General features: G+C 45.2%; 1 protein-coding gene across 2 annotated transcripts in view; it reads right to left on the reverse strand.

Moving 5' to 3' along the window:
• Positions 1–15,327, reverse strand: part of UVRAG (UV radiation resistance associated) — a 95,249-nt gene that overhangs the window by 27,169 nt on the left and 52,753 nt on the right. For both annotated transcript variants that reach the window (XM_034442098.3, XM_087895756.1), the window contains 4 exons: positions 14,186–14,270; positions 12,352–12,439; positions 9,754–9,814; positions 7,483–7,648 (listed from right to left, as the gene is read on the reverse strand). In XM_034442098.3, the coding sequence (XP_034297989.2) occupies positions 7,483–7,648; positions 9,754–9,814; positions 12,352–12,439; positions 14,186–14,270 (400 nt within the window). The remainder of the gene's footprint in view (positions 1–7,482; positions 7,649–9,753; positions 9,815–12,351; positions 12,440–14,185; positions 14,271–15,327) is intronic.

Below are 15,327 nucleotides of genomic sequence, written 5' to 3' on the forward strand. Positions count from 1 at the left end.
GGAAGCTGTGATTGAAAAGGCATTGACTGTCAGCAGTTCGATCCTGACCGGCTCAAGGTGGACTCAGCCTTCCATCCTTCCGAGGTCGGTAAAATGAGGACCCATATTGTTGGGGGTAAGAGGCTGACTCTGTAAACCACTTAGAGAGGGCTGTAAAAGCACTGTGAAGCGGTATATAAGTGCTATTGCTATTCCTTCCTTCCTCCTTCCTTCCTTCCCTTCCTTCTTTCCTTGCTTCTTCTCTTATTCCCTTTCTCATTCTCCTTTCTGGTGGCACAGTGGTTAGAATGCAGTATTGCAGGCTGACTCTGCCCGCTGCCAGGAGTTCGATCCTGACCGGCTCAAGGTGGACTCAGCCTTCCATCCTTCCGAGGTCGGTAAAATGAGGACCCAGATTGTTGAGGGCAAGATGATGACTCTGTAAAACGAGGGGGCTGTAGAGGACTGTGAAGCGGTATATAGAAATCTAAGGGCCATAGCTATTGCAATCTTGACTTGTCCGCGGTATACTTTGACTTGCTCGCTGTATAATTTGAAAAAAAACCATAATGTGTATTTTGTCAGGCCAGTTAAAGGTTAACTGTTAAAACAAAGCTAAAACAATCTATTCTTCTTTTTTAAAGAAAATCCTCTTCAGCTTAAAAACAGAAATGCCAACCCAGGTTCTCAAATGTAAACATATTTATAGGTAGCCCTCGACTTACAACAGTTCATTTAGTGACCGTTTGAAGTTACAACAGCACTGAAAAAAGTGACTTATGACCAGTTTTTCACCCTTACGGCTATTGCAGCATTCCCATGGTCAGGGTGATCAAAATTTGGACACTTGGCACACTGACTCATATTTATGACGGCTGCAGTGTCCCTGAGTCATGTGATCGCTTTTTGCAATCTTCAGGCAAGCAAAGTCAATGGGGAGCCAGGCTAATTAACAACTCTGTTACTAACTTAACAACTGCAGAGCTTCACTTAACAAGCGTGGCAAGGAAGGTCGTAAAATGAGGCAAAACTCACTGAACAACCATCTCGCTTAACAGAAATGTTGGGCTCAATTGTGGTCGTAAGTTGAGGACTACCAGTATTGTTAAATTCTGTGGTTTATAAACTTTATATTCTAAGGCATCAATTTCATATGTGCCAAAAGGCCAGTGACTATGTTCATAGCAGCGTTTCTTAACCTTAGCAACTTTAAGTAGTCTTGACTTCAACTCCCAGAATTCCCCAGCTAGCTAGGCTGGTGGGGAATTCTGGGAGTTGAAGTCCAGAAGTCAAGGTTAAGAACCCCTGGTGACATCTGCCTTTAATCCAAACTACTGTACTTTTTAAAGTGTAAAACGCTGAATTGTTTTCTAACACCTCCCACCTGTTTCTAATCTCACATTAAAAAAAACCATGTGGTTTAGACTAGAGAGGCTGATTTTCTTCTAATCAAACGTTTTGCTTGCGTTTCAAATTGAACCTGGAAAGCCCAAAGGAGACACAAGTCCACAAACACAAAAAAGAAAAAGAAAAAGAGGCTTGGACGAAGAAGTCTTGAGTAAAAAAATGTTTCGCCGGCTCATGTTCTCTCAACACAGAATGGGCTTAAACTTTGATTCACGGAGAAATCAAAATGTGAAAACGATCCTTTTTCTGACAGCGTTTCTTCCACCTAAATCGTTTGATTAAGCGTAATGGGTGTGCAATTTTGTGCATTGCACATTAAACAAGGGGAGGGGGGGGAAATGTTGCAGACCTTGGATTCTGGCACTCTTTCCTCAACCCCTTACAACTCTGGTTAAGATCACGGGAAAGGAAAAGGATTGATGATTACAATGGAGCAATCAGCCACATCTCAAGCCGTTGCCCTACTGCCCTTCTTCCCATGAGGATCTAATGGAAGGAAAATGAATCAGGATTCCACACACACATACCCGCTTCTCCTAGCTTGTTTTTTCAACTTGATTCTTTCATCAGCCTCTTCCCTCACACCAGATTTAATCCTATTCTAGTCTTGGAGTCATTGTGCTGGCAGAAAGATGTACGGACAGTGTCCTGTTGCTGTTAGTCGCGAAGTTGTGTCCGACACATCGCAACTCCATGGACAATGTTTCTCCAGGCCTTCCTGTCCTCCACCATCCTCTGGAGTCCATTTAAGCTCACGCCGACTGCTTCAGTGACTCCATCCAGCCACCTCGTTCTCTGCCGTCCCTTCTTCTTCTTTTGCCCTCCATCATTCCCAGCATTAGGCTCTTCTCCAGGGAGTCCTTCCTTCTCCTTAGGTGGCCAAAGTATCTGAGTTTCCTCTTCAGGACCTGGCCTTCTAAAGAGCAGTCAGGGTTGATCTCCTCTAGAACTGACCAGTTGGATCGCCTTGCAGTCCAAGGGACTCGCAGGAGTCTTCTCCAGCACCAGAGGTTCAAAGGCCTCCATTCTTTGCCTTCAGTCTTTCCCAGCATTAGGCTCTTCTCCAGGGAGTCCTTCCTTCTCATTAGGTGGCCAAAGGATTTGAGTTTCCTCTTCAGGATCTGGCCCTCTAAAAAGCAGTCAGGGTTGATCTCCTCCAGGACTGACTGGTTTGATCGCCTGGCAGTCCAAGGGACTCGCAGGAGTCTTCTCCAGCACCAGAGTTCAAAGACCTCCATTCTTTGGCGCTCAGCCTTCCTTATGGTCCAACTTTCACAACCATACATTGCAACTGGGAAAACCATCGCCTTGACTGTAGTGTCCTGAGCCCCTTATATAATTTCTTTTCAAATATCTGGAAAAAATAACAATGGTGCAAGTCCGCAGCAAATTTCCTCTCCCAAGTCCTGAGTTTCATAGCTTCCTTTCTTCTAACATGCGTACGAATGGATTTCCAGAGAAAAATTGCAGACTACAGGAACCAGGAGAATTACACAGGGGGACTTTGAGGACACAGATAAACCTCCAAGTGGCCTCAACAACCCTCTAAAAGGATGCAAGTGTCCAGCTGTCTACAAGGTATAGAAATCCTTCCATTCCCCACCATCCAGTCAGAGCTGAAGAAGCTTCTCGGATGAGAAGCAAAAGGTCTTCAAAAGAAAAAACAAGGAAGTCCAGTTGCCTCCTGAAAAAAAGCACCTTTGGGACAACCATGACCTGGATGACGGAGAATCTCTACAGATTTTTTAACACAAGAGCCTTGGTGGCACAGCAGACTAAAGCACTGTTAAGTAATACCAGCTGCCTGCAATTACTGCAAGTTCAAATTTCACCAGGCTCAAGGTTGACTCAGCCTTCCATCCTTTTGAGGTAGGTGAAATGAGGACCCGGATTGTGGGGGCAATAAGATGACTTTGTATAAAAAAGAACACCGCTTGGGGGGGGGCGAAAGCCCTACTAAGCAGGTATATACAAAAGTATGAAGGCTATTGCTTAACGCATTGTAAGCCGCCCTGACTCTCCGGAAAAGGGCAGCATATAAATCGAACCAATAAATAAATAAAATAAATAAATAAACACTACATCTAGTGAATATTCCTGCTGAAAACATTTTGGGACACTTGTACAAAGCAGCTTATAGATGGGGGCAAATCAGAAGCAGCTGTTTTACCATCCTATATGAGAACGAGACGGTAAACTTCGTTTCACCCAAGGAGGTCTTGGCAATCACTTGCCGAACGTGCTACTTTCAGAAACCTGAAGGGGTTTTAATTCTCCTCTTTAAAAAAAAACCAACAACCAAGAATAAAGCATGTTTTCCTGACTACTGTTTATAGACTTCTGTACCTGCTCCCAAAGGGCTTGTATTTCCTGTGGCTTCGACACTGTTGGAAGTTTCACAAGGCCTCGGAGCTTTGCTTCTGGCCTGTAAGCCAACATGGTTAAGTTGCCGTTGCCTTCAATGGAGGGGGTGGGGTGGGGGGTGGGGAATGCAACTGAGCTGCAAGCGCTTTAGCTCAAGGGGTCTTCTTGGTGAATTAAGTACCACTAACAAAACAAGCTACCAAAACTATCAACAAGCTGTTAAGTGGCCTGGAATCACGTCTGGCCAGATAGGTGGCATAAAAGTTTGATAAATCGATCAAGCGAAAGGGAGAAGGTACTCCTGGATAAGTTAAAATGGTTTTGCCATGGGATTTTCTTAGACCAGGGGGTATAAGGCCCGTGGGAAAGATCCGGCCTGTGGGGTGCTTAAATCTGTCCCGCGGGACCAGCCTGGAAATATCAAAGGCCCCCGTTGCCTCTGGCGGCTAAAACAGGCCGCGTGCAGCCCCCCACGCCTCGGTTTTTTACCCTTTATGGCCTTCTGCAGCACTCTGCTGGCCGAAAACAGACCCCAAAACGGGCCCGAAAATGGACCGCACGCAGCCCGTTTTTGGCTGCCAGAGTGCTGCAGGAAGCCATGGAGGGAGAAAAGGAGGCACGGGGGCAGGGGTGGGCTGTTGGGGATTTGGGAGAACCTCTGGCTAAGATTCTGTGCAGTTCAGAGAACCCCCAAATCCCACTCCTGTCTGGTCCTGCCCACCCCTCCCCTCCCCTCCCCTCCCAGGAGTCCCCACGCGGCCCGTTTTGGATGCAGGTAAGCGCAGGGTGTGCGCAGAGGCTCGGGGAGGGCAAAAAACAGGACTACCGGAAGTTTGGGAAGGCTGGAAACTCCAGAGGTGCTCTGGAGCCTGGGGAGGCCGTTTTTGCCCTCCCAGAGGCTTGAGGAAAGCCTCCAGAGCCCAGGGAGGGCAAAAAAAAAAAATGCAGGAGACCGACTAGGCCACACCCACCATGGCAACACCCACCCAGCAACCAAGCAGAGAACCCCTTGCTAAAATTTTTGAGGCCCTTCCCTGCAAGGGGGGTTGTGCACGGACCCCCTCGCCCTTTTTTTTTTTTTTTTAATTTGATTTATATGCCGCCCTTCTCCGGAGACTCAGGGCGGCTTACAATGCGCTAAGCAATAGCCTTCATCCTTTTTGTATATTTATACAGCTTATTGCCTCCACAAACTGGGTCCTCAATTTACCTACCTTAGAAAGGATGGAAGGCTGAGTCAACCTTGAGCCTGGCGAGATTTGAACCTGCAGTAATTGCAGGCAGCTGGTCTTAATAACAGGGTGCTTTAGACCACTGTACTACCAAGGCTCTTGGTTTTGGCTGGCAGGGTGCTGCAGGAGGCAGCTGTCCCATCTCCCCCCCCCGCCCCCTCCCAGCCCACGGAGAACTACAATGCTGATCCGGCCCTTGAAGAAATCCAGTTTGACACCCCTGTCTTAGACCAACACTAGGTTAAGACCCCTGCCACAAAAATGAAGCCTTTAGCTCTAAAGGAAGGCTAACTACTTACAGACACTCAAATCAGATCAATGACAATTCTTGAATTTGGGTCAACTGGCCTAATTATGAAGACCGAGAAAGAATGGGTTTAATTTCAAGTTTACGAGAGAGTGGAGTTAGCTGACATGCGTCATACTCAGGAGGTCGCTAAGGTTAGAATGACCTAAACACCAAATCTGGATTCGCTTGCAAACCACTCTAATTCCTGATCAGTTACGTGAGTCACTGTTTAGATTAGTGAACGGTTTTACATGCTGGGGTTAAGTGGGCCACGGAGATGTTAGTTTTGCTGTGATATATAATATCTGAGCAGCTCCGTTGCAGCTTACAATTCTCCTCCCAAGAAAAATTCGGAACTACTGTGGGAATGCCGCTACCGCGGCCAAACACACAAGAGATTTCATAGTCCTAATTAAGGGAAGACTTGGATTCCCACTGAATTTTTTTTTTCACTGAACTTAACCCGAAGCAATTTAGACCAAGGAAGAAACTCTGTGCAAAGCACATGAAGGCCCGTTGGAGCTTGTTCCTTGCAATCTGAGTGTCTTTTAGGTGGTGTTATGTGTTTTTGGTTTTTTTTTTGCAAACTCCCAAGTGGGCTTTCGTGTGTCTTGAACCCTGAGGAGAGGCTTCCATTTAGTCATTCAGCTATAAAGCCCAGATTGGTGGAAGGCTGCAGTGATGGTTGTCCTTCTCGAACTCTGTCCCATCTCCAACCATTTTTGTCTGAAATGGTCTAGGGCAGTGATGGCTAAGCTTTTTGCCATCGCGTGCCAAGAGAGGGGGGGCGGGAGAGGGTCGCGCACGCACGTGCCCACGCACATGCGTGCGCAACCTCCTTCCGCCTCCGCTCCTGGCACATGATGGCCTGGTAGGCCCGTTTTTCTTTCTTACCTGGTTCCAGATCCTCTCTGTGTATCTGGGAAGGGCGAAAACAGCCTTTCCCACTCCCTTGGAGGCCCTACGGAGGCTGAAAGGGCCCATTTCCCAACTCTCGGTGGGACAGGAAGTGACATTTTTTGCTGTCCCCAGCCTCCAGAACCTCTCTAGGAGTCTCTAGGAGCCTCTCTAGGAGTCTCTAGGAGCCTCTCTAGGAGTCTCTAGGAGCCTCTCTAGGAGTCTCTGGAGGCTGGGGACAGGAAAAAACGCCTTCCTGTCCCACCGGGAGTCGGGAAATGGGCCTTTTCAGCCTCCGTAGGGCCTCCAAGGGAGTGGGAAAGGCTGTTTTCGCCCTTCCCAGATACACAGAGAGGATCTGGAGCCAGGTAAGAAAAAAAAACGGGCCTTCCCCACCCCGCCCCCAGGCCCTCCAGAGGCAGGAAACAGCCTGTTTCCCTACTTCTGGTGGGCCCAGAAGGCCCGAAAATCAGCTGGCTGGCGCACGCATACACCCCAGAGCTGAGCTGGTGTGCCCACTAATATGGCTCCGCGTGCCACCTGTGGCACACGTGCCATAGGTTCACCATCAGGGGTCTAGGGTTTCATGCCTGAGCAGAGGGTTGGACTAGAAGACCTCAAAGCAGGAATGAAATCCAACTGGTTCGGACCGGTTCGGGCAAACTGCTAGGGATTATTGGCATTGGTTCATCGAACCGGTAGTAATCACCCCTCGTTGGCCCCACCCATGCCCACCCGGTCGCCGCTGACCTCTTCCGGCCGCTCGATATTCCACAGAATTCAATGTTAAATGCAGCAGAGAGAATGCTAACTTTTCTCCCTCCATTCACAAAGGAGCTGCTGCAGCCTGTCCCTTTAAGGTAGTCCCTTTAAGGGGAAGCAGTTGGAATGGAGCCGTTTTCGTGAAAGGCAGGAAAATGGGGAAGGGGATTTTCCTGCCTGTCATCCATTCCTCAATCTCGGCACAGACTGAGGGAAGGATGGTAGGCAGGAATATTCCCCTCCCCATTTTCCTGCCATTTGCGATAAGGAGTGGCTGGGAGGGGAGGGGCCAGTGAGGGGAGGGGCCTCAATGTAAGTGATGACGAGTTGGCCATGCCCACCCAGTCACATGACCTCCCCCCCAACAAGCCACAGAACCAGTAGGGGAAATTTTTTAATTTCACCACTGCCTTCAAGGTCTGTTCTATTCTATATTCTATTCTATATAGGTCAAGGGACTACCTTTATGCAAAAAAAATAAGAATTACCCTTTGATTAAGTATGTACTGTCCCCACCTGACCCTTCAAAAGAGTTTTTAAAAAAATACTTACTCTCTTTCTTTCTCGGTCAGTTTGTCATTAATGTTATCTTTGATTGCCGACCGGGAGCCCTTGTGAATGATTGGATACCTGAGTGGTACTTGCAAGAAGTAGGAAATCATGGAGACCAGGTGAGCCGTATAGCCCAGAGCGACGGCAATGCTCCCATCATCCTTTGCTGCGAAGAAGAGCAAACAAGAGCACGCTGTTGAGTCCAGCTGACCAATTCAAGCTTTAAGAGCAATCCCACCGTTGTGCTGCCCAGATTTTTGGACTCGTTTTTAATTGAGGGATTTAGATTGTATTTGTGGGCCTTCGAGTCCAAGCTGAGTCCAGTCAGACTGCCTGGACAAATCCTTGCAGTTTTCCAGGCAAGATTTTGGAAGCTGTTTGCCATTGCTTGCTTCCTAGGGCTGAGAGGAAGCGACTGGCCCAAAGTCAGCCAACTGTCTTTCATGCCCTGGGCGGGACTAGAACTCACAGTCTCCTAGTGATCAGCTTAAAGTCACCCAGCCAGCTTACATGCCTAAATCAGGACTAGAACTCCCAGTCTCCTGGTTTCTAGTCGGATGCATTCATCACTACACCAAACTGGCTTAACTGAGATACATATACCCAAACAGAGTGCTTCAATAACAAAGAATCTGAGCTGAATAAAAGGATTGCAAATGGCAATTTTCATGCCCTGCACTGCTTTTAATTTCACTCAAAGTAAGCTGTTTTGTATAGCACCTTTCCCAAAATATCTCTTGTCCAGGGAAGCCATCATTCATGGCCAAAACAGCAATCCCTACCAGGCCACAGTCCCCACAAGCTCACAACAACCTCCTTCATCTTTACGTCCTGTTCATTCTCTTCCTTCTTCCACCTTTTCTTTTTTCTTTTTTCTTATACAGAAAACTCAGATTTAAATGAAAGGCAGAAGGATGTTAGTGGAGGAACTAACTTATCGTCTATGTGTCTAAGTTTTCTGTATAGAAAAAAAAATACATTTTCTGAGGCAAACCTTAAAAGACATCACAATTTTTTATTTGTATAAATTTGTGCCAAGGTTTTGGCAACAAGAGACAACACAGGAAACCTTATGAAAAGAGATATTCGATAAAAAAAAAAAAAAGATTTGGGGAAAGAGGGGAGGGTAGGAAAAAAAATATATTTCATTAGTTCAAAGATCTTTGATTTTATGGGTGAACTCTGTGGTTCAAATCTGTGTTTTCCATAGCCCCCTGCCTTTAATCCTTCCCCTCCCCAAAATAAAAAGATGAAAGCAACTCTCTGTCAATGCAATCTTATTTCATTTTCCTCCCCAAAATTTTTAACCATACTGTGGGACAACTGATGAGTTTGTAAAAATGTTAACAGCCTCACAGGCACTATCAAATAGCGGCCTTAAAAAAAACATCCAGCTGTTGAGGGATATCGAGATGGCTTCCTTTCCCTCAGCTTTATCATCTCGTTTTGCTCAAGTCCAATTCATAAAACATTCTATATAAAGCTAGGATCATGCAGTTGTTTTGCAGGTTTCTTCTATGTTTGGGCAATATGGCTTAAAAATAGGAGTAAAATGCCTCAAGGATACTGTTCAAGGACTGAGTCTACTCCAAGCTTCGCAATTTTCTCGCGCGGTCTGTAAAAGAATTTGCAGAGTAACCCTTGAGTAGCAAGGGTGTGCACATGAAAGCGACTGAGAGTAGTTACGAATAAACACAGTCAACACACAGATGCACTGAGTTGTGTTTACTTTCAGGAAATAGTAAGGCACAGTCCAATAAACAGTCCAGGTCATACACATATAAAGCAGGAGATAGCAAAATGACAGTCCAGGGATAATCCAATAACAAAGTCTTCTTACCAGTTGTCGTAGTCATTCACAATAAACAGTTCTTCTGAATTTGCAAACAGTAGCATACAGAGATATCAGAGAGCAAGAACAGCAAAGAGAAACAAACCATGTTTCTAGCTCCCTCTTAAGGAGATTGGCTACAGAGCTAACCAATCAGGACACAGTATGATGCAGTCTTAAAGCTATATTGAGGATTTATATATTGCCAACCCAACAAGGTAGGTAATAATCATTTCCTAACATGGTGTTTCTCAACATGAAGAGGTGTGGATTTTCAACTCCCAGAATTCCCCAGCCAGCAGAATTTTTTTTGTCTCAACAACAACAACAAAAACCACATTTTTAACACAACTGATGGGGGGCTGGGGGAAGGGTTTCAGTTCCATTGGCATGTTGCACAAAATGAGATAATAAAATGAGCAGGTAAAATGCCCAGTTACCTTGAAAGTTTTCAGAATTGGGCAACTTCACTCCACAAATAAGATAATCCTCTTGATCATTCTGTGGATTGAACAGCAGAAAGCGAGGTTGTATCAGGGCCACGTTTATTTTATTAATTTAATTTGTATACCGCCCTTCTCCCAGAAGGGACTCAGGGCGGTGAACAGCCAAAATTAAAAAACATACAAATGCAAAAGTTAAGATAATTAAAAGAATTAAATCATTGGCTACCCAAATTTAAAACCCCAAATCCATAAAATTTAAAATCCCAATTATTTGGGATTTTTGTTGATAAACTCCTGATTCTGACAGCAAGCTAACATACATACTGGACATACAAATATATATACATGTATGTATGTATGTATGTAAAGGTTTCCCCTGTCCAGTCGTGTCTGACCCTAGGGGGCGATGTTCATCTCTGTCTAACCAAGGGAGCCAGCGTTGTCCAAAGATAATTTCCATGGCCATGTGACCAGTGCGGCTATACGCCGAAGCACATGGAATGCTGTGACCTTCCCACCAAAGTGGTACCTATTTATCTACTCGCCTTTGCATGCTTTTGAAGTCTAGATGGGCAGGAGCTGGAGCAAGGGACGGGAATTCACTCGTTGCATGGAGTTTGGGCAGTGGTGGGCTGCTCTGGTTCGGACCAGTTCGGGAAAACCGGTAGTTGCAACCTGGGTGTGGGCCGGCCTACCTGCCCTGGTGCACGCTCATATTTTCAGTGCTGGGCGAACCGGTTGTTAATTCATGTGCCGCCCACCTCTGAGTTCGGGTCTCAAATCTGGCCTGTGAGCTTTCCAACTGAAAAGCTCAGCATCTTTAATCACTGACCCATCCCACCCATCTCTCTCTCCCTCCCTCTCTCCCTCCCCACCTCTCTCCACACACTCACCCATTCATCCATCTATCATCCATCCACTCATCCATCCATCTAAAACTTATTACATTTATATGCTGCCCCTTCTACTTTAAATAGTATTGACTGTCAAGTGCTAGCTGATCCCTTCCCCCAACCTCAATTATTTCAATAAATACAATGGGAGAAACTGCAGACAATCCTCGACTTACAACTATTCATTTAGTGACCATTCAATGGCAATGAAAAAAGGGACCTATGACCGTTTTTCACACTTACAAGCGCTGCAGCATCCCCATGGTGATTAAAATCCGGACGCTCGACAGCTGACTCCTATTTATGACGGTCGCAGTGTCCCAGGGTCACATTATCCCCTTGTGCGACCTTCTGACAAGCAAAGTCAATGGGGAAGCCAGATTCGCTTCACAACCGTGTTATTAACCTAACCACTGGAATAATGCACTTAACAACGGTGGCGAGAAAGGTCGTAAAATGGGGTGAAACACATTTTAACAACAGTCTCGCTTAGCAATGGAAATTGCGGCCTCAAGCGTGATTGTAAATTGAGGACTACCTGTACTGGCCTCTCCCAGCCCTATCACCCCTCTGAATTTAAGACCCCATGAACTGACTCTGGAAATACCGTGTTTCCCTGAAAATAAGACCTCCTTGGATAATAAGCCCAATCGGGCTTTTGAGAACGCATGTGCTAAAATAACCCGCCCCCCAAAAAATAAGCTCTCCCCGAAAATATTTAGCTGCAGGTGCAGCTGATCTCTGCCATTTCCTCTGGTTAGGGTTAGGGAGACAGAGCTGGAAATCAGATAAGATGGCAAGAGGAGCCCCAACTTGCTCCACGTGCCCCAAAATAATAAGACCTCCCTGAAAATAAGGCCAAGCACTTATTTCGGGGTTCAAAAAAATATAAGACAGGGTCTTATTTTTGGGAAAACATAGTATAGGGATGCAAAACCTTATATTCCAACTCAAGAACTCTAGGCTGCTTGAGCTAAGGTCATTTTTGTTCATCATTTCATTTCATTTTCATTTCATTTTATTTGATTTCTATACCGCCCTACTCCCGAAGGACTCAGGGCGGTGCACAGCCAAACAGTAAAACACATACATACAAAATTTAAAAGTAGAATTAAAATCAAATTAAATAATTTTGGCCCAGACAAATTAAAACCCCAAACTATTTCAAACCAATTTTAAAATTGAATATATAAAATACTAAAAGATATTTAAAAAATTAAAAATCTTTTATAAAAGAGGGAGAAGATTTAGGCCAGGCCCGCCTGGTGAAATAAAATAAGGTCTTTAAAGCGCGGCGGAAGGTGTGCAGATCCGGGATCCTCCGTATCTCCGGGGGGAGCTTGTTCCAGATAGTAGTGCCCCCACAGAGAAGGCTCTCCCCCTAGGGGCCGCCAGTCGGCACTGTTTGGCCGACGGCACCCGGAGGAGTCCCTCTCTATGGGAGCGTACCGGCCAGTGGGAGGCTATTGGTGGTAGCAGGCGGTCCCGTAAATAACCAGGTCCTAAGCCATGGAGCGCTTTAAAGGTGGTAACCAAAACCTTGAAGCGCACCCAGAAGACCACCAGGAGCCAGTGCAGCTCGCACATCATGGATAGTTAATGCTTAGGATAACTGACGTTCAGACTTTCCTCCAACATAAAAGCCGGACACTTAACTAACCTCCCGAAAATGCCCTTCTTAGAAAAATCCGTCACTCACCGTATCAATAGGATAAATACAGGAAAGCTCAGAGAGCAATTGCCTACGTCTGATGGTCAGCTGAGCGTTGGTCTTCAAGAACTGCTCTCTAGGGAAGGAGACAAAAACCGGCCAATTAGGCAATGATGACTTCCTGAAGGAGCTGTCAACACAGCTATTATTCTGAGACATTATTATTTCTGCCCCATTGAGAGAGAAGCAGTACTGTTAACTTTCAATATCCGGTGTAGCTGGCTAAAAGAGCTAACTTTAAGAAGGGTACATTTCCTGTGTAATGCGCTGACATGGCTATTAGAGGGAAAAAATGATGGCTTGGGAAGTTTTGACTTAGGATCTCGTTGTCACAAGAAACTCCACAGATGAATTTATCTGGGCGGAAGAGATGCCTAATGAGGAATGTCCAACTAAGGGTAGCAAAGAGTGTTAATTTCTGGAAATTGTGAGGAGCTCTTGAAAAAAAAAGTATTGTGCAGCACAGAAGAAAACTTCACGGGAAAATGAGAAACGCAACAATCGGTCACTATTTCTGTCTAAATGCCTTCCTTCGCCATTAATGAGGGATTCCAATATTTTTATTTGTAATTCAGGGTGTTCAATTTACAATTTTTAGTACTAAATGGGTATTTCTTAAGATCCTGGGCCACACTTCCCCTTCAGATCAGCTCAGTAGGTGTTGCAGGCCTTATCTAAGAGAATGACCCGCTAACTGTATATGTTGTTATTGCTGGCAATTGTCTTCAGTCGAAAAGTCGTGCCCAACTTCCCATGACCCCCCAAAGACCACAGCACACCAGCACCCCCCCGTCCTCCACTATCTCCCTGAGTCCACCCAAACCCACGTCCACCGAATCAATAACACTATCTATTTACTTCGTTTATTTGGCCAAGTGTGATTAGACACAAAAGAAGTTTGTCTCTGGTCCAGAAGCATTCAGTGTGTTTGCAAAACAACAGAATATAATAATAACATGTATAATAATATATACAACAGATAGATAGATAGATAGATAGATAGATAGATAGATAGATAGATAGATAGATAGATAGAGATATATAGATCGCAATTTGCAAATTGAAACTGAGCGATGGTGGAAGAAGAAATCACTGATTGTACCAATAGTCATAGGAACCCTTGGAGCAAAACCCAAAGAGCTGCCTAGATACATGGAAATCCTGAACTTACTACTCCTGAATATCCTGACTTTGCAAAAAAAATAAAAATAAAAAATCCGACTCAGAACTGCCTATATACTTAGACGCTACTTAATAGCTCTTAGGTCCTTGGTTAAGACTTGAACTATTTTTACCAATCTCAGACTATGAATCGAATTGAAGATTAAATCTTAAATAATAATACTAAAGTGTACAGCCAATAAAAAGGGGAAGTAAAAGTAGAAAATAAAAAGTAAAAAACAGCAAAGAAAAAAAATTAAAAGGGATAAACAATAATACAGCAGCCAAACCCTGTGGGTTAATATAGAAGAAAAAAACCTTGGTAGTCATTGAATTTTGTCAGCTGCGGAAATTAGGTTTTCAGCAAAATGATGGACACCTAATTCTCATAGCAACTAATAAGTTTATCTAACTAACTTTATCTTTCTAACCATCCCGTCCTCTGCCTTCCCCTTCTCCTTTTCCCTTCCCCCTCTTTCCCAACAGCAGAACCCATTTAGCGGCCAAAGTATTTGAGTTTTCAGCTTCAGTATCTGTCCTTCCAAAGGACAGTCGTGTTTGGTTTTCCTTTAGGATATATGTTTGTTGTTAATATATGAAGAAGCGAAATATATGCAAATCTCCCTGCCCCGTTCCAATCCGTTTCAAGGGGGCTTTTTACCTCTTGGCAGTGCATTCCTTCCTTAATTCTTGCAGAGGTTCCTTATCTGAGAGGAGCTTTGAATGTTCTTCTTCAAACTCTTTTCCTACCAAAATCATTTTAGGGAGAAGAAAATAGCTAAGGTTAGTCTTCGGTTGTGAAGACTGGCAATTAAGCAACAAGTTTTAATTAGTTAATTAGTTTAATTAGTTAAACCGCTGGCTCAGGAATTCTGGGAGTTGAAGTCCACAAGTCATAAATGGGCCATGGTTCCTCATCTCTGTTCTAGAATATTCTCCCTCCAGATAATCAAGATGACCCCCAACCCTGTTGGTCTTTTGCAAGGCTGTGAAAGATCGCTTGTACAATCAGGTCTGGGACCCCGAGTGATCAACATTTGGCAGCAGAAGCAGGGAGGTTGAGGATGGTTTCCCCCGTTCAACCTAATCTCGCAAATGCACAAATGTTTTGTCACTTTTTTTTTTTGCACACTTTCCCGCCTCTTGCACGGTCCTGTTCCCAGTGGGTCACCGGTACTGGTCTACTGACTGAGGATTAGGGACCCCAGTGTTAAGGCCTGTTTCCTGGCTGTATTAACATCCACAGTAAAATATTTATTTTGTACTGTCTTAATTGCTTCGTTTCTGACGGGTCCCTCTGAGCTTGGTTGATTTCTTGCAGACGTTTCATTAGTCTACCCCTAACACTGATGAAGAGGGACGCGGTGGCTCAGCGGCTAAGACGCTGAGCTTGTCGATCGAAAGGTCGGCAGTTCAGCGGTTCGAATCCCTAGTGCTGCGTAATGGGGTGAGCTCCCGTTGCTTGTTCCAGCTTCTGCCAACCTAGCAGTTCGAAAGCAGGTAAAAAATGCAAGTAGAAAAAACAGGGACCACCTTTGGTGGGAAGGGAACAGCGTTCCGTGCGCCTTTGGCGTTGAGTCATGCCAGCCACATGACCACGGAGATGTCTTCAGACAGCGCTGGCTCTTCGGCTTTGAAACGGAGATGAGCACCGCCCCCTAGAGTCAGGAACGACTAGCACATATGTGCAAGAGGAACCTTTACCTAACACTGATGATGTTCCCTAATTGGGTAATGAAACGTCGGCAAGGAAAACAACCAAGTTCAGAGAACACCAAGGACCCCTTCATTTCAACCCTGAGC

Source organism: Pantherophis guttatus, chromosome 5 (genome assembly GCF_059756535.1).
Source record: "Pantherophis guttatus breed Tessera chromosome 5, ASM5975653v1, whole genome shotgun sequence".
Taxonomy (NCBI): domain Eukaryota; kingdom Metazoa; phylum Chordata; class Lepidosauria; order Squamata; family Colubridae; genus Pantherophis; species Pantherophis guttatus.